The sequence below is a fragment of the Spermophilus citellus genome, assembly GCF_964194105.1.
Source record: "Spermophilus citellus genome assembly, chromosome: 4".
Taxonomy (NCBI): domain Eukaryota; kingdom Metazoa; phylum Chordata; class Mammalia; order Rodentia; family Sciuridae; genus Spermophilus; species Spermophilus citellus.
Genome location: NC_138185.1, coordinates 199,608,126 through 199,630,933, shown reverse-complemented (window position 1 = coordinate 199,630,933; position 22,808 = coordinate 199,608,126). Strand labels below are relative to the sequence as shown.

The 22,808-nt window shown below is 36.2% G+C and overlaps 2 protein-coding genes across 8 annotated transcripts in view; one reads left to right on the top strand and one right to left on the bottom strand.

The window, feature by feature from the left end:
- Positions 1 to 106: 106 nt before the first annotated feature.
- On the bottom strand, positions 107 to 19,045 carry FCF1 (FCF1 rRNA-processing protein). The gene is made up of 8 exons (XM_081293146.1): positions 18,976 to 19,045; positions 18,648 to 18,715; positions 16,946 to 17,017; positions 15,371 to 15,519; positions 10,507 to 10,579; positions 4,695 to 4,782; positions 1,343 to 1,437; positions 107 to 305 (listed from the first exon to the last, which is right to left on the bottom strand). Exons 1-8 carry the CDS (start codon positions 18,976 to 18,978, stop codon positions 257 to 259), a joined length of 597 nt encoding a protein of 198 aa, XP_081149272.1. The 5' UTR covers positions 18,979 to 19,045; the 3' UTR covers positions 107 to 256.
- Positions 19,046 to 19,088: 43 nt separating this feature from the next.
- Positions 19,089 to 22,808, top strand: part of AREL1 (apoptosis resistant E3 ubiquitin protein ligase 1) — a 48,827-nt gene continuing 45,107 nt past the window's right edge. For all 7 annotated transcript variants that reach the window (XM_081293145.1, XM_081293141.1, XM_081293144.1 and 4 more), the window contains exon 1: positions 19,089 to 19,236. The gene's annotated coding sequence lies outside the window, so the exon portion shown is untranslated. The remainder of the gene's footprint in view (positions 19,237 to 22,808) is intronic.

Sequence of the window (22,808 nt, the reverse complement as noted above, 5' to 3'; positions counted from 1 at the left end):
AAAACTTTGAGTAAATCTAATAATGTGAATAATGACTGGAACATATGATTTATTTAAAAAATGCAACAAATTTTTAAAGGCAACAAAATATCATTTTCAAAAAGCATCAAGAAGTGAGTATATTTAATCATATTTAGCTCATAACAGAGCAAATAATTCATGCTATAGGAATTATTCTATATTCTATAGCATGTTTACTGAACTGGCAACTGAGAAAGTTGGTCGAAGGAAGATAGAGGACTTTGTCTTGTAAGAATCAGAATCGAGGGGCTCCATAATCATCTGGCATACGCTCGATGTTGTATCTGTTCAGGGTAGAAAATCAACATTGGTAAGAAAGGTGGGTAGAACCCATCTAAAAACTCATCCTTTACTCATTATAACACTTATCCCCACTATGAATTTCTTTTGTCAATGGGAATATTTTAGAGGGACCTCATAATGAGTGACTGACATCAAAACACTGACTATATTATCTTTTTCTTCAAATTCACAAAGTTAGCAAGTAGGGGAGCCAATGTCTGAATCCAGGGAAGCCCAAGTTCTTAGCCCATATTCTCACCACACTGTGATCCTCAAGCTGCTGAAAAGCTGGTCACTTATAGTTTGACCCAGAAACTTACAAGAACACTAAAGAATGTTTTTTTTTTTTTTTTTTTTTTTTAAATAAGCTGTTAGTTTCCCAAACGAGGTGCTAATCAAAGTATCTTTAAAAAAAAAAAAAAAATCTTAAAAAAAAAACCACATCTTTCAAGAAGGTTATTTCTGGCCAAAAAAGATTAGCTTGATTTAAAATAATGTTTTGTATTTAAAGCAATGTATCTATTCTTATTTAACAATTTGAGTGTCTGCTTCATTCCTAAATCCTATCTTTATTTTCTGTCCTTGCTCTTGATACTTTGTCTCATTTCTTCAATACAACCATGTAAATATTTGATATAGTAACTTATTTGAAATCCTTTTATAACCTTGTAACTTGACCTCATTTGGGGAAAACTAAACCCCGGGGTGCTGCATTTATTGTTTAAAAATTGAGATCGAGGGGCTGAGGTTGTAGCTCAGTGGCAGTACACTCGCCTCGCTTGTGGAAGGCACTGGGTTTGATCCACAGCACCACATTAAAAAAAATAAATAAAAAATAAAAGTATTGTGTCCATGTCTCACTAGGTTGCTTTTGAGTTCTCCCAAAATTGCTAAGACTGGCCTCAAACTTGGGATCATCCTGCTTCAGTTTCCCAAATTGCTAGGATTATAGGCGTGAGCCATCACACCCAGCCTGAACTCTTTTTAAATTAACATCAACTATATTCTTCTAGTTACTTTCCCAAGAGAAATTTCTTACCTGTGATTAGAAATGTACATGATAGGAACTCCAGGGATCTTCCGGATTCTTCGTTTAAGGTCACGGTCAACTGTGGCCACGATGTAACACTTGTGCTGAAAGAGATATCCATTGATGTTCATACAGAGCTCACTAAGTGTATTTAATGACTATTGGAAAATTGCACAACTATTGACTAATCTTAAGAATCATTCATTTTCACAGTAACTAGAAAAAGGAAGGCTACAACAATCTGTTGAGTAGCTACTGTGCTCTAGGAGCTCATATTTATAAATACATAATAAATTGCTTAGGCTGAATATGATTCTAAGAATCTTGAGGGGAAGAAGGTAAAACACTGTTTATGAGCCACAAGCTGTTTTCTGTCTCATAAATGTAAGAGACTCTTCTACCTTAGGGCACAGCTCTCTCCTTTCCCTGATCTCAGGGCTTAGATGTGCTTTAAAGCCTCTCAATGTGGAGATAGGCTACTCCTTGGGCTGGGAGCCCAGAACAGGATATCCAGGAACCGTAGTTTGAGCTTAGCATCTCTGAAAGCTGCAACATTTTGTGTTGTACCTTAGTTTTGTCATATCCAAATTTCCATTGAGTTTTACAAAAAGTTGCAGTGTGGTGCCTGCTGGGCTGTGGGAAATTATGGGCAATGCTGGCCCCATCTATGAGAAAGTGGCTAAAAAGACACAGAACAATCACCAGATGAAAATGATTATCCTCAGCAAGGGAGAAGAGTTTTTTTTTTTTTTTTAAGCAGAACTGAGGAACATAGAGCTTGGTGCATAATAGGCAAGCTCTCTTACCGAGTTATACCCCTATCCCAAGAGAGGCTCTTATAAGAGTTACCTGTAAAGTTCGTGTGGCACTTGACAAGGAGGTCAGAATAGAACAATTCAAAACCTACTTATTCCAGGATAAGTGTGAGACAGCACCCTAGGAGATTTTGATGTAAATGAGAAAACACTTTTGGGTTAGGCATGGTGGAAAAGGACAAAATACCTGCATGAGGAGGAAATGGAACCTTATTTTAGAATCATAGGGAGGTGGAATCTGATATATGATTATATCTACATAAACCCAAACCATTTTAGAGATTTGAGGGATAAAGAATCAGTGGATTCAAAGACAGAAAAAGAAGAAATCAAACTATCTGCTGACAATATGATCCTTTATCTAGAAGATTCAAAAATCTCCCCCAGAAGAATTTAGAGCTTATAAATGAGTTTAGCAAAGTAGTAGAATACAAGATCAACAACCATAAGCCAATAGCTTTTCTATGATTCAGTCAAGAAAGAAATTAGGGAAATCATCCCATTCATAATAACCCAAAAACAAAACAAAACAAAAAACCAAAAAACCCCAACCGACCAGCCAACAAAACAAACAAAAAAATTCAGGAATTAATCTAACCAAGGAGGTGAAAAAGCCCTATAATGTAAATTACAGAACACTCAAAAAGGAAATTGAAGAAAACTTAGAAGATGGAAAGATATCTTATGTTCTTGGATAGGCAAAATTAATAAGTCAAGAGCTGGGGTTGTGGCTCAGTGGTAGAGTGCTTGCCTGGCATGCGAGAGGCACTGGGTTTGATCCTCAACACCACATAAAATAAAATAAAGATGTGTCCACCGAAAACTGAAAAATAAATATTAAAAAAATTCTCTCTCTCTCTCTCAAAAAAAAATTCATTTGGAAGAATAAGAGATCCAGAATAGACAAAGCAATACTAATCTAGAAAAGCAAAGCAGAAGGCATCATAATACCCGATCTGAAATAGGTGGGATGCTGTCAAATTAAAAAGTTTCTGCATAGCAAAGGAAACAATTAAGAGATTGAAGAGAGAGCCTGCAGAATGGGAGAAAATCTTTGCCAACTACTCCTCCAAGAGGGTACTAATATCCAGAATATACAATAGAACTCAAAAAACTCAACACCAAAAAGCAACGAACCAAACAAACAAACAAACAAACAAAAAACACCCAAATAACTCAGCCAATAAATGCAAAAGAACAACACAGAAACTTTTCAAAAGAAGGAACACAAATGGCTGACAAATATACGGTGTTCAACATCTAGTAATCAGGGAAATGCAAATCAAAATTACACCAAGATTTCATCTCACTCTAGTCAGAATGGCAATGATCAAGAATACAACAATAATAAATGCTGGTGAGGTTGTGGAGAAGAAGTTACACTTGTACACTACTGATGGGACTGCAGACTAATACAACCACTCTGGGAAGCACTATGGAGATTTCTCAAAAAATTAGTGATGGAACCACTATATGACCCAGCTATATCCCAGTTCTTGGTATTTTCCCAAAAGATCTAAAATTGGCATACTACAGTGATATATCCACAACAATGTTTATAGCAGCATAATTTGCAATAGCTAAATTATGGAATTAACCCAGATGCCTGTCAATAGATAAATGGATTAAGAAGATGTGATGTGTATGTATACGTATGCATACATATACACACACACACACAGGAGTTCTATTCAGCCATAAAAATCAAGTTGTGGCATTTGAAAATGAAGTAGATGTATGGAACTAGAGAATATCATGCTAAGTGAAATTAGCCAAACTCAATGGTGGAATGTTTTCTCTCACATATGGAAGGTGAAGTACAATAAAGGAAAGGAGGAGGGAAGAGGAGGCTAACATAAAGTACCAATTAACTGGGCTGGGGTTCTGACTCAGTGGCAGAGCACCTGCCTGGCCCATGTGAGGCATTGGGTTTGATCCTCAGCACCAAATAAAAATAAATAAATAAAATAAAGGTATTGTGTCCATCTATAACTACAAAAAAAGAAAAAAAGTGACTTAAAAAAACAATCAATTATAATTTAATAGAGAGTGAAAGGAAGTTTAGTAGAGTAGAAGAAGGAGAATGGAAAAGGGGAGGGAGGACGGAAGGAAAAAAGCAGGAGGGAAAAGGAGGGGACTCATGAAATGAAATCAAATTCCATGCATGTATGAGTCTTGTCAGGATGAACCCAACTACTATGTATAACTACAAAGCTCCAATTAAAAAAGAAACAAACAAACAAACAAACAGAAAAAAATAGACTATAACCAGTGTAACCCAAATCACATCCCCAGGCAGTGCAGGTGCTGAGATTTGAAACCATGCTTCATCCCCAACCTGTGCTCTTCCCATTATGGTTAGAATATAAATTTTCAATGCACTTTCTCAAGAAAATGAGGAAATTTATGCTTCTTGTGAATGGATGTTATATAATTTTTTAACTCATTTATATTTCTAGATACTTTTCTGACCATGAACATTCAGGAGATAATAGTTTACCTTTTTTGTTTTAAAGTAGAAGTAAACATTTAAAAACTTATGATACCTGAGTTACTCTTTGTACTAAGCAGTCATCTGCATAGGTTCCTTTGTGCGTGCATGGTAATCGTTCAAAGCGGGGATCCTTTGCAATCCTGCAGGGTTATAAAAGTGGATTAAAGAAAACACTCAAGCAACTGGATAATCTCCTGTGCCTCAATCAGTGAAGTGAAAGCAACATGACCTCTGCAGATTTTCAGGCACCTTCTCCTCCTGAAGCTTATCTTTTAACTAGAAACACACCTTTCAGAGCTGGGAGTCAAAGCTTGCTGACTGATAACTGATGGTATGCCTGCAGTCAATTAATCATCGCAGAACTCTGAATTATATTTCCATTTTAAAGAAGAAGCAAGTTCAGAGAAGTTAATTTGCTTAAACCTACATAGTTGGGAAAAGCCAGGATTCAAAACCAAATTAATTTGACAGTTCATTTTTAGGAAGTTGTTTTATACGAATGTACTGGAAGACAGGCACAAGGATGGGAATTACAGTGTGGTTTATAACAGTAAAAAAAGAAGGCACTCTAAATATCCAGCAACAAGGTAAAGTTAAGATATTTGGGTACCCCTGTCCTATTTAAAAAAAAAAAAAAAGAGGGAATGTGGAAGGACTGTGCAGTAAACATAGGAGGCCAATGAACAATATATAAGCAAAAATGCATATATAAAAGTATGAATGAACACACGATTAAATTAAGAAAATAAAAATTCCCTTCTCAGGTAATCTTTCTCTAGACTTACACTGCATAGAAAAGGGTCTGAAAAAATATGTAAACTAAGATTTTTTAATTATCACTCTGAGGATAGGAAAATGGTCAAAGTGTGAATGTGGAGAAGGACTCTTTAATTATCTGTATATTTATTCTGTTTGTCATAAAAATGTATTATTTTCATATAAATCTGAAAAAGGAAAAATCCTGAGTTGGTGATTCCTAGGGCTCTGTTCTTTCTGTTACACAACGATGATGAGTCACTGAAATGGATAAAAATACAAGGTAGCACACAGGTACCAAGCGCAACAAAAATACTCCATATTGCAGTAGTTCAGTGCTAGATCAATGTGGGCTGGATAATTTAGAAAAAGACATAGAGATGAATAAAATAAAGATGAAAGAATGTACGAAGCAAAGTGAGGGTAGGCATATTCCAAACAGGGCACCATCCAACAATAAAATGTTTGCTGCTGATCAGGAAAGAGTGAGCACATCTGGCGGAGAAGTGTTTATGGAGAGGAGGGTAAAATAAGGCTAATCTCCAATGCCAGGCTGAGGAGTGTGAGCTTCATGACAAAGGTGGTGGGAGTTAGTATAAGATTTCTGAGGCAAGGGCTAAATAAAGTGGTGTATACCTGTAATCCCAGTAGCTCAGGAGGCTGAGGCAGGAGGATTCCAAGTTCAAGGTTATCCTCAATAATTTAGTGAGGCCCTAAGCAACTCAGCAAAACCCTATCTCAAAATAAAAAAGGGCTGGGGATGTGGCTCAGTGGTTAAGCACCCCTGGGTACCAATCCCTGGTACCAAAAATGATTTTTTTTTTTTGTGGGGTAGGGCACTGGGATTGAACTCAGGGGCACTTGACCACTGAGTCACATCCCCAGCCCTATTTTTTATTTTATTTAGAAGCAGGGTCTCACTGAGTTGCTTAGCACCTTGCTTTTGCTGAGGATGGCTTTGAACTTGTGATCCTCCTGTCTTAGCCTCCTGAGTAGCTGGGATTACAGGCGTGCGGCACCACACCTGGCCCAAAAGAGATTTCTGAGGGAAGAGTGATATGAACCAAGTTCTATCATGGGAAGAATTAGCATGCTGGGTAAGGAGGATACACTAGAAGGAATACAGGCTGGTAGCTGAGAAAAGATGTAGGCAACAGTCTTGTGACTTGGCTCTTTGGCTACACCTTTCACTTTTGGAATTACTTATTTCTTCCTCTTAACTGGCTCTTTTCTGGGGGACAGACCAACATGCTCTAGTACTTTCCCATCATAAAAAAGGAAAAAAAAAAGTTTAATTAGCACTTCCTTTTAGCTAACACCCCATTTGTTTCTCTACATAATCAAACTTGTGCCCATATTTCCCTCCCTCTCCCACCGTTCATTTATTTTTTAAAATTTTCTTTAGTTGTTGATGGACCTTTATTTTATTTCCTCATTATATGCGGTGCTGAGAATTGAACCCAGTTCCTCACACATGTAAGGCAAGCATTCTACTGCTGAACTACAACTCCAGCCTCCCGCTATTTATTTATATTATTTAAAAAATAATTACTTCTTTTCCCCTTTTAATTTGAATTATTTCAGATATGCAAAAATGGATGAAGATTAAATTTTCATTAAAGAGCCAGGTGCAGTGGTGTAATCTCAGCAAGGTGGGAGGCTGAGGCCCTAAGCAACTTAGCAAGACCATGTCTCAAAATAAAAAATAAGAAGGGCTGGGGATGTAGTTCAGTGGTAAAGCACCCCTGAATTCAATCCCAGTCCCTCTCTACCCCACTACAAATAATTATTATGCTGAATTTCATTCCATATTTATCATCCACACACACTTTACTACAGATGTAAGATTTCATATGTACATACCTATATACAGTGTAATATTGGCTTGCATGTTTTTAAACTTTAGATAAATGTATGCTCTTGGTTGTTTTATAATGCTTTTGAGATTTATCCATATTGACAATTATAACTCTAGTTCACCCATTTTCACTCCTATATAGTATTTTATTCATGAACATTCCATAATTTGTCCATTCTCTCCTTAAAGGACCTTTGGCTACCTATAATTTTTTGCTATTACATAAGAAAATTCCAAAACTTGACTCTACAATTGTTGTGTGAGTTTCTTTATGGCAGTGCCTTTCTGTATTACCAGACGCCACAGTATGAATGCAGTCTACTAGCACTCACTTTGCACTTTTATACACAAGCTTATAAAAGTGAAAAGAGTTTTGTGAAACAGTATTCAACTCTTACCTCATGCAAGGCATGCTAACATTCTATTACATTAAAAACAATATTAGTTGTGACTCATTAAACTGATTTCACAACATACAGACTATGAGCTCTAGGTTGAAAGACAGTGTTGGAACAGCATGGACAACCTTGATTTTACCAGATATTGCCAGATTGCTTTCCAAAGTCATGTCACATTGACAGCCATAGTAGTTGAGTATGAGAATTCCCATTGTTATACAAACTCAACTACTTTGGGCATTGTCAAGCAGATTTAATTTGTTTTTGCCAACCTGATTGAATTTAAGGATTATTTGTCTTTTTCTTAGATATATATAGAAGTTCTTTATACAGTTTGAAAATAAGCCATTTGTTCATTACATGTGTTATTAATATCTTCTCAATGTCTCTGGCTTGTCTTAATTTTGCTTATGGTATCTTTTGTTATAAAGAAGCATTCAATTTCCATATAGTCAAATTGATTAATTTTGTTATAGTTTGGACTTCTTGAGAAAGTCCTACCCACCCTCAGCTCATTAAGATATTCTTTATATTTTCTACTAAAAGTTTAGATATTTCCTCTACCTGGAATTGATTTTTGTGTGAGATAAAGATCCAATTTTTCTTTCTTCCTACAGATGTAATCAGTATTTTAGTAATTTATTACTTTCCTACTGACCTAAACAATACTATCTAAGATGTTCCATTTGTTCTTTTGCCTTTAAAAAATCATCTTTTTTATATCAATGAAATATAATAGAAATCTCTAGTTATAGAGATATGCTTGCATAAGTTTTAACAGACTTATATATCCATGGAACTTCTTCCACCACTGAGAAATAGAACATTTTCTTCTCCACAAAAAGCTGCCTCATGCCTCTTTGAAGTTAATCCCCGCTCCTACTCTTGGCTCCAGGAAACCACTACTCTGTATTCTATTCTAGTTTTGCCTTTTCTAGAATTCCTATAAATGAAATAAAATTTCTAGACAGGAATGTTTTATTTCTTGACTATAATAGAAGTCCTACTGTTATATACGTATGCCAAACTCACCAAATTATACAATTTAAATTAGTGAATTTTATAGTATAGAAATTATATCTCCATAAAGGTGACAAAAATAATCCACTGGTCTATTGAACATGTTTTTTAGCCATGGCATGATTTTGTGACATCATTCATAAGTCACTTAGAAAACAGTCATTAGTTGAGGTATAGTGCTTTTTCCAACTATTGGCACTTTTCATTATAAGTTATGAAAAAAATCACACCTGTTACCTCCACTGGTCTCAATAAGAACAATAAGAAGGTCTTTAATATTGAGGATGTGATAAGCTCACCATAAGCTTGAATTTTATCACTGGTGACTGATATGGTAAGTTGCTTTCCTCGAAGTGATGTGTTCACCACTGTTATTTTTTATTTTTATTTTTGGTACCAGGGATTAAACTCAGGGGCACTTGACCCCTGAGCCACATCCCCACCTCTTTTCTGTATTTTATTTAGGGACAGGATCTCATTGAGTTGTTTAGCAACTGGCTTTTGCTAGGATGGCTGTGAACTCGTGATCCTTCTGCCTTAGCCTCCCAGGCCACTGGGATTATAGGTGTGTGCCACCATGCCTGACACCACTGTTAATTTTTGAGAAAATGTTTGTCAAATAACAAAGTCTAAATAACCAGTGTTTATCAGTTGTTCCTTCACAGAAACAATGACATTCCATGAAAAACCAGCTGGTTCAGCTCCCAACTCAAACACACACACAACACTTTTCATTGAGATAACTTTTGTCCATTGGTATGTAGCAGAGGTGCTCTGTGTATGCATCACATTTCATCACAAAGAACACTGATGTGTATTTGAAGGTCAAGATATAATGAAGTTAAATTTTACTGCTTCATTAAGGAATCTGCCTCACTGGAGATTGAACCTAGGATGTTCTACCACTTAGCTACATTCCCAGCTATTTCCTTTTTATTTTTGATAGAGAGTCTTGCTAAGTTGCCAAGCCTGGCTTTAAATCTGCGATCTTCCTGTCTCAGCTTTCCCAGCCACTGGGATTATAGGTGTGTGCCACTATAGCTAGTTTCAAGGACATTCTTAAGCAACTCTGGCTCTTTTTAAAAAAAACTGCCAGTGAAGAGCAGTGAGGAATACAACGGCCACTAGCCTTGTAGGAGCCCATTATGTTGATTCATACTAAGGCATAAGCAATGTCATCAGTGCAAATGTCAACACAGTGACAAAAGCAATGGCTCTATTATTATAAAATGAGTTTTGTGAATAAAAGGTTTTGTGCAAAAGTCTCTGGTACTCAGAAGTCCATGGACACATGTTGAGGATGCCTACTCTAAATTCAAAGTTCTAAATTCAATTTTCTAGAGTAAACTCAAAACTTTAAATGTATACATTTTAAGTGTGAGATACTGAAAGAGATGTTTTTATAACAAACTAATAAATAACTTCTAATGGAAAAATTGAGAGGAAATTAAAAGGAGTCACAAGATCAATATGACTAAGTAGCTTTGTTCAAAGAGGTTGAGCTTAAAATCTTTTAAACTTTATTTAATTTTTAAAATCATAAAAGTTTTGTTTAATTTTTATTTTGTCTAATTGGTCAATCACTCTTTGGAAGGCAAAGAGATGAAGAAGGGTCAAAAGAATCTTCATTATACTAAGGACTGGTGTTGTGGCTCAGTGGTAAAGCACTTGCCTAGCACATGTGAGGCACTGGGTTCAATCCTTACCACCACATAAGAATAAATGAATAAAATAAAGGCATTGTGTCCATCTACAACTAAAAATATTAAAAAAAAAATAAAAGAATCTTTAGTAAACCAATCTAAAATAAAACTAGACTAGATCCTTCTTACCTTAAAGCCACTCGATATTTTTGCCCCAATTTCTCAATTTCAGCCATTACACAATCAGTTATACAAGGGATACCTGCCAGGAAAAAATACAAAAAAGTTAACAACAGAACTTGTGGATAAATTATGTGAATTATGTCCTGGTCAGTCTTTAATAGATCCAAGAAACTTCTGGAATAACAGCTAAGATCTAGAGAAGACTGTCATGTATAACTAAAAATAACAAATTAAAAAAAAAAGAACTAGAGAAGAAATCTCTATTTATAAAACAACTAGGGAATTGTCACAAAGACATGCCATAGACTTTAATAAGCACCTGTCATAAATGTGGGGAAAAAAATAAGCCGAATCCTGTTATTATTTTTGTGTAATTTGTAGATGGAAAAAATATTTAAATTTAAGCCATGAAATTACGTAAAAAATACAAATTTAATCACACAAATAAAAGAAAACTTGACCACTACCAAAAGCCACAGTAGTCTAAAAAATAAGGTGGGAAAAATATTTTTACACATTTGTCAAAAGGGCTAATTTTCTTAATGTATTCCTATAAATGAAATATCTCAGCTATTATAATAATAGTTTGTAATTGTGTACTATTTGCCAGACACTGTGCTAAGTACTTTATAAGAACCGTCTCACTCTAGTGTTCATAATAACACCTACCAGGTAGCATTGTTGTCATAATTATCATCATTCCTATTTTATAGATAAGGATCTTCAGATGCAAAAACGTAACTAGATAGATAATGGTGAAGTCAAGATTTGGATAGTCTATTCTGGGATCTTTTTTTTTTCTTCCTCCTTGCAATTCTGAGAATCAAATCCAGGGCCTCATGTAGACTAGGTAAGTGCTCTACCATTGGGCTATACCCAACCCTTACACTAGGGATCTTAACTGCCAAGCTACATTTCAGTTCATAGACTAGGACATAGAAATGGTCAATAAGCATAAAGATGCTCAATCTTACTCCTAATTAAAGAGATATAAATCAAAACAAACACTTTCTACTTAGTAGAGTGGTGATATACGCTATAACATGAACGACTCTTGAAAACATTATGTCAAAGGAAAGAGGACCAAATATTATGACTCTATTTTCAAGAAATGTCCAGAATAAGCAAATCTATAAAGACAGAACATTGGTAGTTGCCTAGGGATGGGGAGAATGAGGAGGGTTGTGGAGTGATGGTTAACAGGCACAGGGATTTTCTCCAGGTCATGAAAATGTTCTAAAATTGTTGTGATTGATGATGCATAACTCTTGTGACTACAATAAAGGAAACTGAACCGTACACTTTAAATTGTGAACAATATGTGAATTATCCTAATAAAGCTGTTTTAAAATTTTTTTAAGTTGTTGATGGACCTTTATTTATTTATATGTGGTGCTGAGAATCAAACCCAGTACCTCACATATGCTAGGCAAGCATTCTACCACTGAGCTGTTTTTTTGAAAAGAACAAAAATAAGATCTATTTTTCATTTTTAATAAAGATAAGTTCCATCTTTCACAGGTTGTATGTAAGCTTGCGATCTTCCTGCCTCAGCTTCCCAAATAACTAGGATTATAGGCATGCAATTACAGCACCCAGCTACATGCTTATCTATAATCATCCCTTTCCATGAAGTCTTGAACTCCACAAAGTCATCTATGAGGGCTGAAATCAATTTCTTCTAACCTCCTGTTAATGTTGATATTTTAACTTCTTCCCATAAATTATGCATGTTCTTTTTTTAAAATATTTTTTTAGTTGTTGATGGACCTCTATCTTGTTTATTTATATGTGGTGCTGAGAATCAAACCCAGTGGCTCACACATGCTAGGCAAGTGCTCTACCACTGAGCTATAACCCCAGCCTATGAATATTCTTAAAGGCACCTCAATCTGGAAAGGTCCAGATCTATCAGAGAAATAGATAATGGCAGTTAGGACTTTACTAAAAGTATTTCTTAATAATAAACTTGAAAGTCAAAACTACTCCTTGAGGCCTGGGGCTGTGGCTCAGTGGTAGAGTGCTTGCCTTGCACATGTGAGGCACTGGGTTCAATCGTCAGCACAACATAAAAAAGTAAGTAAACAAAATATTGTAACCATGTATAATTAAAAAAATATTCAAAAAACTACTCCTTGATTCATGGACTTCAGAAGGATATTCTCCTAGTGGACAAAAATAAGATTAATCTCTATCAGAGCTCTTGGGTCACCAGGTATACACACACACACACACATATATATATATTTTTAAGAGATCTGAGAACTGCTGATGGAAAGCAAACTATCATCATTATTGGGGAGGCTTAAAACATTCAGTAAACCATATTATAAACAAATGTGTTGTTATCCAGGTTTTGTTGTTCTATTTTTTTATTGGTATATCTTTTTTAAAAAATTTGTAACTAATTAGTTACACATGATAGTAGAATGCATTTTGACACATTGAACACAAATGGATCACGACTTCTCATTCCTCAGGCTGTACATGTTGTTGTTCTATTTATAGAGCACAGGCAGAGTAGATTAGTAAATTCCTTAGAGCCCTAGGATTTTTGGAATGGTAAATGAGCATTGGCATCAACTTAAAGTTACCAACTACATTAGCCCCTAATAACAGAGTCAATCTGACCTTTGACGACACGCATTGACTTCTTGATAGCTATTTAAATCCTAGGTTGTATATTCTTCCAGGATAAGGCTATCATGTCAACAGTGAAAATCTGTTGTGTAGTGTAGCCACCTTCACCAATAGTCTTAGATGGTCCTTTAGATCATTTGCAGTAGCATCTACATCAGCACTTGAGGCTTCATCTCACACTTTATTTTAATAAGATGGCTTCTTTCCTTAAGCCTCATCCAACCTCTGCTAGCTTCAAACGTTTTTCCTGCAGTGTCCTCATCTCTCTCAGACTTCAGAGAATTGAAGAGAGTAAGGGCCTTGCTCTGGATTAGGTTTTGGCTCAAGGGAATGTTGTGGCTGGTTTGATTTTCTTTCTCCATATCAGCAGAAAGATTGTTTTGTTTTCTTACTAATTATGTGTTCACTGGAATAGCACTTTGACACTTTTTAATTTCTTTAAAAGGTTTTCCTTTGTATTTACAATTCTGGCTACCTTTTGGCACAAGAGGTCTAGCTTTCAGCCTGTCTCAGCTTTTTACACACCTTTACTAAGTTTAACAGCATCTAGCTTTTTTTTTTTTTAAATATTTATTTTTTAGTTTTCGGCAGACGCAACATCTTTGTTTGTATGTGGTGCTGAGGATCGAACCCGGGCTGCACGCATGCCAGGCGAGCGCGCTACCGTTTGAGCCACATCCCCAGCCCTCTAGCTTTTTATTTAAAGGGAGAGGTACATGATTCCTCCTTTCACTTGAATACCTAGAAGCCACTGTAGGGTTATTAAGTATTCTAATTTCAGTAATGTTATATCTCAGGGAATAGGAAGGCCTGAGGACAGGGAGAGAGGTGGTAGAATGGTAGTTGGGATCAATCAGAACACATACAACATTTATGGATTGAGTGTACCTTCTTATATGGGGACAGTTCATGGTGTTCCCATTTACAGCAATATCATCAAAAGTCACTGATCACAGATTAATAAAACAGATATAATAATAAGGAAAATATATGAAATATCATGAGTTACCAAGAGGACACATATTATAGGAAAAATGGTGCTCAAACACTTGCTTTATGCAGGGCTGTTATAAATCATCAACTTGTAAAAAATGCAATGTCTGTGAAGTGTAATTTTTTGGGGGGTGTGGGAGTTCGAAGGATTGAATTCAGGGGCACTCAACCATTGAGCCACATCCCCAGCCCTATTTTAGGCTCTCACTGAGTTGCTTAGTACGTTGCTTTTTGCTGAGGCTGGCTTTGAATTTGTGATCCTCCTGTCTCAGTTTCCTGAGCCACTGGGATTACAGGCGTGTGCCACCGCAGCAGTTGTAAAGTGTAATTTTAAAAATCACAATAACACAAGGTGTGTCTATAGTATCCTTTACAAATTAAAGGAGGAGGCTGGTGTTGTGGCTCAGTGTTAGAGCACTTGCCTAGCTTGTGTGAGGCACTAGGTTCTATCCTCAGCACCACATAAAAATAAATAAAGATATTGTGTCCATCTACAATTAAAAATATATTTTAAAAAAGATTAAAGGAGGTATAAACTTTCCCTTTTTATTCCAGTAATTTATTCTTTATGACAAAGTACAAGCCTAATTTTCATTTGTATTTTTTATCAGGTGACTGGAAAATACACAAATTTAAACTTATCAGATCTTACTATTAGGAAGTTATGGCCTACATTTTTTTTGCCTGTTCATGGCAGTGTTGGAAAATTGTGTGAAGGAAGATAACCCAAGTATACAAGGGAACTTTAGTAATGGTAAATTGCACATCTACGTGTAAATATATTACCTCAGGTCGTTTTAGTACAAATAAATAACATCTGAATAAACTTAGAAATCAACCATCATCCAACTTCTGATTCTATGATTGTAAATGACAAAATGTCTGTAGCTTTTCTACACTCCTTAATATAAAAGAATGTATATACTGAAAAATTATAATAGACTTTAATATACCTAGAATTTTAAAATCCAAAATTCTAAAACATAAAATTCCCTTTTTATGTTCAGAATTGATATCCATAACGATGGCCAAAGCACTGTTTTCTGAATTGTGAAAGTTCAATTACTTCTAGTCATGTATGCTTAACATTTCATTAAAAATGGTCATTTCTATGATAACCATTGCAAATTAAATGGCAATTCATTCATTGCAAATCCTATCTCCTTCTTTTCATGTTTTTGGATAAATATGATTATTCTGAACAAATGTCAAAGAAATGTAAAAGTATGTTACTCACACTTGGCATACAGACAGTCCATCATTGACTGCACTAAGTCCAGTTTGGCTTTAATGGAAAAATTGATAAAGTTGGTATCAACCAGGATATGATAAGGTGGGCCCAATTGTGTATTATATTGGAAGAATAAGCAGGAAGGGTGTTGGGGGCTGAAATAAAAAGAAAAATAAGAACACAAAGTTAAGTCTACATTGATATTTTGGTATGAACAAAAAATGAAAATGAAGTCTTTGCTGAGGATAGTTCACTACAGATTAAGTTCCTTTTCTCTTATTCAATTGGGAATAAGTTCTAAACAGGAAAGCAAGGGAGAAAGTAAAAAGCTTATTTATTTTTAAAATTCTATCTTTTTTTTTTTTTTCAAAGATAGAGTGAGAGAGGAGAGAGAGAGAGAGAGAGAGAGAGAGAGAATTTTTTAATATTTATTTTTTTTTTAGTAATCGGCGGACACAACATCTTTGTTTGTATGTGGTGCTGAGGATCGAACCCGGGCCGCACGCATGCCAGGCGAGCGCGCTACCGCTTGAGCCACATCCCCAGCCCCTGTTTTTTTAACTTTATTATTTTTTTTAATGTGGTGCTGAGGATTGAATCCAATGCCACACGTATGCAAGGCAAGTGCTCTACCACCAAGCCACAATCCCATCCTGTGAAAGCTTATCTTAGGGGCTGGGGATGTGGCTCAAGCGGTAGTGCGATCGCCTGGCATGCGTGTGGCCCGGGTTCGATCCTCAGCACCACATACCAACAAAGATGTTGTGTCCGCCGAGAACTAAAAAATAAATATTAAAAAAAAAAAAAATCTCTCTCTCTCTCACTCTTAAAAAAAAAAAAAAAAGCTTATCTTAATTGTACACTAGCATGTTTTGCCACAGATTTAAAAAAGCAATTATTCAACACAGATCTTTTTCTATCAGAAGCAGAGTAGCCATGGACACAAAAGTGGTAGAATACTGATATCTTAATCAGAATAATACTACACCAAGTTTGCTATTCTCATAGGATCCTAAACTGGTTGTACAGAATGTGGTCTAAGATAATAGTTTGTCCAGTGTTAGGATTATGTAATACAGCAGGGCCTTTTTCTCATCTACAAGTCCCAAATGTTTAAATACTACTCCATGGACCAGGTTGAGAAAACAAAGAAAATGCAGTAAGGCTTTTGTAAAGTTAAATATATTTATTAAAAGAAATGACCTTATTCTGAAAATACTATTTATTCATTAGTATTTATTTATTTTTTTGGTAATACAATCTTTATTTCATGAAATGCTGGCGTGTTAAACAATGGTAATTATGTCTTCTAAAAGATTCTGGGCAAACAAAAAACCTAATACTCTCAGATTATATTCCCAGGATTTTAGGGGAAATCTTACAGCTCCATGAAATCCCAAAACCTTCAAACCAATGGCATCAGTGTATGCTCAGCAATACCACTCTTATTTGCATAATGTGTCAGACTTACTAACAAATGATTGAGTAAATCAGCTTATGGAAAGCCTGGATTTCTAAGAGGTTTTGGGCTGTCCCTTTCAGGTTTAAAAGAAAATTTAATAAAAGTTTTTGATTACTCACACTTCTCTTTCCTTCAGTGCACTGGGATCTTTCTTTTGTTTCTTTTTTGGTTTTAATCTATCCTTTTCTTTACTGGGGAAAAAAAAAGTTAATACAGGAGAGATGAAAAATATTACAGTAGTTAGCTCATTAAAAAGTTCCATTCTTTTTTTCCTACAGAGCAAATCCTATTTTGTTATATTTTTATGTTAATATCAGCCTACACTTTCTGAGCAAATAACTGTAGTGGAAAGTAGTCTGGAACTATCAAAATTATTCAGTAAAACCAATAATCCAAAAAACTGTTAATGGGTAAATGTGGGTTAAACTATAGTGTCTTTCTTAGCAAGAAGTTCTCATATCAAGGACCCAAATCCCTCCCAAGAAGTGAGTAAAGAGGTTGTTGATATTTATCTTCTGATGACTCAAATGTTTTTTTTTTTTTTAAAGAGAGAGCGAGAGAGGGGGGAGAGAGAGAGAGAGAGAGAGAGAGAGAGAGAGAGAGAGAGAGAATTTTTTTAATATTTATTTTTTAGTTCTCGGCAGACACAACATCTTTGTTTGTATGTGGTGCTGAGGATCGAACCCGGGCCGCACGCATGCCAGGCGAGCGCGCTACCGCTTGAGCCACATCCCCAGCCCCTCAAATGTTTTAATAGTAGATAGGGAATGGCGTTTTCCCAAATGCTTCTTATAAAGGGTTAGACAGCTGGGTGGTACATTCCTGTAATCCAAGTTACTTGGAAGGCTGAGGCAGAGAATTGCAAAGTTCAATGCCAGCCTCAGCAATTTAGCAAGTTCCTGTCTCAAAATAAAGGGATGTAGCTCAATGGTAAAGCATCCAGTATGGAAAAAAAAAAAAAAAAGGGAGTTGGTGCTAAATCACATGACATATACAAAATTTAACTGTAAGTAGAAATTATCAGTGGGGCCTCATTCCTTTAAAGGACATAATTAATCCACACCAATGGCTTGCCTTTTTTTTTTTTTTTTTTTTTTGGTGTTAGAGATCAAAGTCAAGGCCTCATGCAAGCTAAGTAAGTGCTCTATCACTAAGTTACATCTTCAGTCCCTAATATATCCACATCAAATGCTTGGAAGATTAACTCTGGAGGCTCTCATAACCATTCTGTTTCTGTGAAATTTAAAAACAATGAAGACCAGTCCTTATTTAATAACCTATCCAGTCTTGACAGAAGCAGAACAACTATTTAGGTCCTCTTTATAATAGAGAATTTCTCTCTATTCTTTTCTTCCACAGTGATCTGGATTCATATAAGATTTATAACATGGAGTCATTTGGGAGTTTTCTCATTCTCTTTCAAAAACAGTTTTAAGTGTCAAGTGCTGAACACATGGTCTTTGACTTCACCATCTTTCAAGGACAACAAACATCTTTTTCTGGGGAATGTAGCAATGTAATGGTAAGAACATAAAGGTGTCTACATCACACAATTGTTATGATGTTTAAATGTGACAAAGCACATAACAAGAGCGGAACAAAGTGAACACTTAAGAAATGTTTATTTCCCATGGCCTTTCCCAGCAAAGTCGCTCAGCAGCGCGGTGACTATTACACATCTGACTATTATCTCCTGAGACACAAATCTAAGACACAATATTATAAGAGAAAACAAAACAACAAAAATATTTGCTACTTATCCCCTCGTGACTTCTCTATCTCTGGGCAGTCTTAAGAACCCAAAAGATTCTGGACACTCACAGCCTCTCATCTCTGAGACTAAGCATTCGCTTCATGGTCGCATACTTTCTTGTTTTCTTTTGCTTTCCCTTGAAACAGAAATTTTAGAGTTAAAAGCGTACATTGTATCTTTTTAAAGTACTTTTTCTCTTGTCTATTCTCTTCTTCCTTCAAACACCCAACCCCTCTCCTCACTCCTTAAAAGCACAACAAGCTCGGTTCAGAGCCGTTTAAGAACTAAGTTCCGAATGCAAATAAACAAGGAAAGTGTAAGGAAAAAGAAATGGAGTCAAGCTCTGAGTCCTTCCTAATCCCCCCATACAAGTGCTCCGACAGACCCTCTTCTCACCATGTTCAAGCCGCACACCCGTTCTTCCGGATACACCAATTACACGACACTTTTACGACATCTATATACTGCTTCCGGCGAAGGATAACCCGGAAACGGAAGCCGCTTTGAGAAACGGAAAAACCCCAAGCCGGCTCTTAGCTCCGGCAGAGACCAGCCTTGGGGGCTCTTGTCGGATTCCTCGGAGGTCTGTCTTCGGTTGAATCCTGCTGCCGCTTCCCAGGACACCTCAGCTGAAACTTAGCTGCAACTGTAGCTCGGGTAACGTTTCTCTCCACTCATCCTGCCCGAAGCAGATCCCAGCAAACCTGTCTGCACCAAAGTTCCCAGAAAGAGGACAAGTGTTGCGAGTCGGAATCCTGGGTTGCCCAGTAGTTTGAGGAAACACCTGTCCTTATAGCCCAGCGCTGGGGCATCAGGTCTCCGTTCTCCAATCCTGAGGCTGCGGTTTCTAGTCGGGTTTCCTGGCCCGCAAGGTGCTTTGTGCACCTTACAAGGACCTTTCTTCTCGAATAAACAGTTTATTCGTCCAGGCAAAGAGTGGTGAAGAAGCGCTTGAGGGCCTTCTTTAGGCTCTCTCTGGAAAACTGGGACGTAAACTTGTATATATTATTATTCCTTAAGCTAAGAATATGGTGGGAAAAAACTGGTATTTATTGTGATGGCTTGGCATGCCTTCCTTGAGGGAAAAGGGAGAATTTGTGAGAACAAGAAGGGAAAGGTAGCGTACCCCGCAAGTATCTGTTATGTACGCTTGTGGGTCTTTGTCTTTTGGAGCTCATTCATACCCCGTGAAAATTTGTGGAAAGCTAGGCACAGTTCTTTCAAAAATGAGCTCAAATGCGCAGCACCCTTACAATTTAAAAGACTCATGTACTATGAAGTGTATCCCTGGACCATTGAAGTGTTTGGAAACTTCATACTAAGAACCCCTATATTGTGTACTGTATATGTGCTGTACTTATCGCTTGATGCTTTATGTTACTTATTTTTTGACCTTCACAATAACTTGAGTACATTCATTTTAGGTATGGGGAAGCTGAGGCGTAGGTTTTATTTAGGGGTCTATTCGATCCCAAAACCTATGCTTTGCTTTCCTTTGCATTTTTTTTTTTTTTTTTTCCAAATGGTGCTAGGTGTCCAACCCAGAGGATTGTGTTTGGTAAGCAATGCATTCTCACAGAGCTAATACTCTCAGCCCCACCTGTGCTTTTCTTATTGCTTGATACATTTCAGATGATACAAACATTTGAGAGCCCCAAATGTTTTCAGGTTAAAGAAAAAAGTGACCATTGTATAACCCTTATTATAAGACAATATATTGGCTAATAGGAACTTGGAATCTGACTGATGGGTTTTTTTTTTTTTTTTAAATTTATGCCTCTTACTAGCTGCATGACATTGGACAAGTTAATCTGTGTCTGTCTCTCTTCATATGAAAAATTGAGATAATCATAACAGTACCTGCCTTACAGAGATGTTATCAGGACTTATTATCCTCATTTATAATATGAAGTACCTAGAAAAATAACTACCACAAAGTAAATTTACCAAGTGTTTTCTATTCCGTGTTGTTCCAACACAATTCTTCCAACTGTGGTAGAATTAGAATTTTATGCAGGGTTTATTTTAATATATAGTTTCACTATTTTGGAACTTGGAATATGTTGATAAGCCTCAAAACCTTTTTCTCATCAGTTTTTCAGGTCTTGAGAAGCTCAGTTGCAGGGCAGTTTCTCGTGTTGATTTGAATGTAGACCTACTGTTTGTCCTGCTTCTCTTTTCTCCTTTAAGCATGAATGATTTAGATTGCTTTGGTTTGCGTATTTGTAGGCTCTGAACTTCTGATGTTGAAGTAGTTTTATTATTAGAATATCTACAGATTCTGTATGTACCTTTTGCTTTATTCCATTTGAAGTCACTAGACGGTCTTAATTTTTTCAAAACAGCTTGTCTGTGCCAAGCTGTCAGTCATGGGTAGAGCTAATAGCAACCACTTTTTTTTTTTTTTTTTTTGATACATTAGAACCTCTTGGTGATTAGGCAGTAAGCTTTTTTTTTTTAATTAATTTATTTTTTAGTGTTTTTTTTTTTTCGGTGGACACAACATCTTTATTTTTATGTGGTGCTGAGGATCGAACCCAGCGCCCCGCACATGCCAGGTGAGCGCGCTACCGTTTGAGCCACATCCCCAGCCCCTGGGCAGTAAGCTTTTAAAGTAAACATTGCCAGTTATTTTTTAAGTCAGTTCAGAGTGCTGGGATGTATCTCAGTGCTGGCTTGTAGCTCAGTGTTGGGCTGCAGCTCAGAGATCCTGGTTCAATCTCTGGCACTGCAGAAACTAAGCAAAACATTTAGAGACTGATTTGGTAATTTACTAATCAGTCTCTAAACATTTTTTGTTTTTGCAGCGTACATATTTCATTCAGAGGAACAATTGCATATGATTGAATAGTAATTTGCATTTAAATTCAGGCACTGATGGAAAACACTTCCTTGGTATTAGGTCCCCTGATATTTGGAACTCATATAAAAATTTTTTTTAAAGTGGTTTGCAATTTTTGTTCTGAGAATTTTCTTATTTCCTTATTAATATTTGATAGGGAGCTAAAGTAGTGTGGGAATACCATGGGGGATGAGAACATGCCTACATAGGTATGTTTTTGCTGCATTGTAATTTTGTTGAAATCTGAGATTCTTATAGCCTGAGATTAAACTACTTGGATACTCTCTAACATTCTTGGATAGGAACGGGAAGAGAAGAGGTGGTGTTGGTTGTGTTGGATGGAAGCAGGAGGGAATGGCTTTCAGGTACATACTTGTAAGGAAGAGAAATTATTGTAATTCTTAGCAGTCAAGAGGGTTGTTTTGTATTTTTCTTCAGTTTTGAAGAAAAAGAATCAAAGCATTGGACCCACATTGTGAACATATAATTTGGCTTGGACTTCCCCCATGCACTAATTGGACTAATTTACCAATTTGAGTTGATAACAAATTCTTTATAAAGTATTATGGGTAATCAAAGATTCCTTAAAGTTTTGTATTAATAGTGTTGGAAAGTTGGTGATCCTTGGTAGTCTAGTGGTTAGGATTCAGTGTCCTCTCATTATTAGAAAGTTATAGGTGGATTCACGTTTGTGGCCCTCAAGGGAAACAAAATTAATTTCGAGATATCTCTCTACTTTTAGTTAACATTTTTACATTGATTTTTTTTTTTTTTTTTTGGTGGTGCTGGGGATTGAACCCAGGGCTTTGTGCATGAGAGGCAAGCACTCTACCACTGAGCTATATCCCCAACCTCCTTACATTGATCTTTATGACACTTTTAGTTAAAATTTTTACATTGATCTTTATGACTCATGACTTTTTTTTTTTTTTTCCGAACAAACATTAGTTGCTATTAATTGTTTTTCAGGTAACTTGACTGCCTCCTAAATGTGGTAGCATGGTATACAACATGCTCTACTAGGTCTGGATATTTAATTGGTTTATAAAAGGATCTCAAAGGTAGATTACTATTGTGTCTTCTTTCACAAAGCATTTATTGAGGACCCATTTTGCCCTAGGCAATGTGCTAGTTCCATTTTAAGACCTTAATCCTATATTGGAGAAAGGCTTGTGAACAGTTAAACTATGGCAGGTCATTAAATAGAGATTTGTGAATTGAATTATTATAGAGAAATTATTTCACCTGTTCATCTTTCTGGAAGTGGTCCAGGTCAGTACTGTTATTATTACAGTCAACATGCCATATGACAGATTCGATTTTATGACATTAGTGGAGTCTGGTCTGTCCTCTTTGGGCAGTTCAAATCCAAGAATATATACCCCCT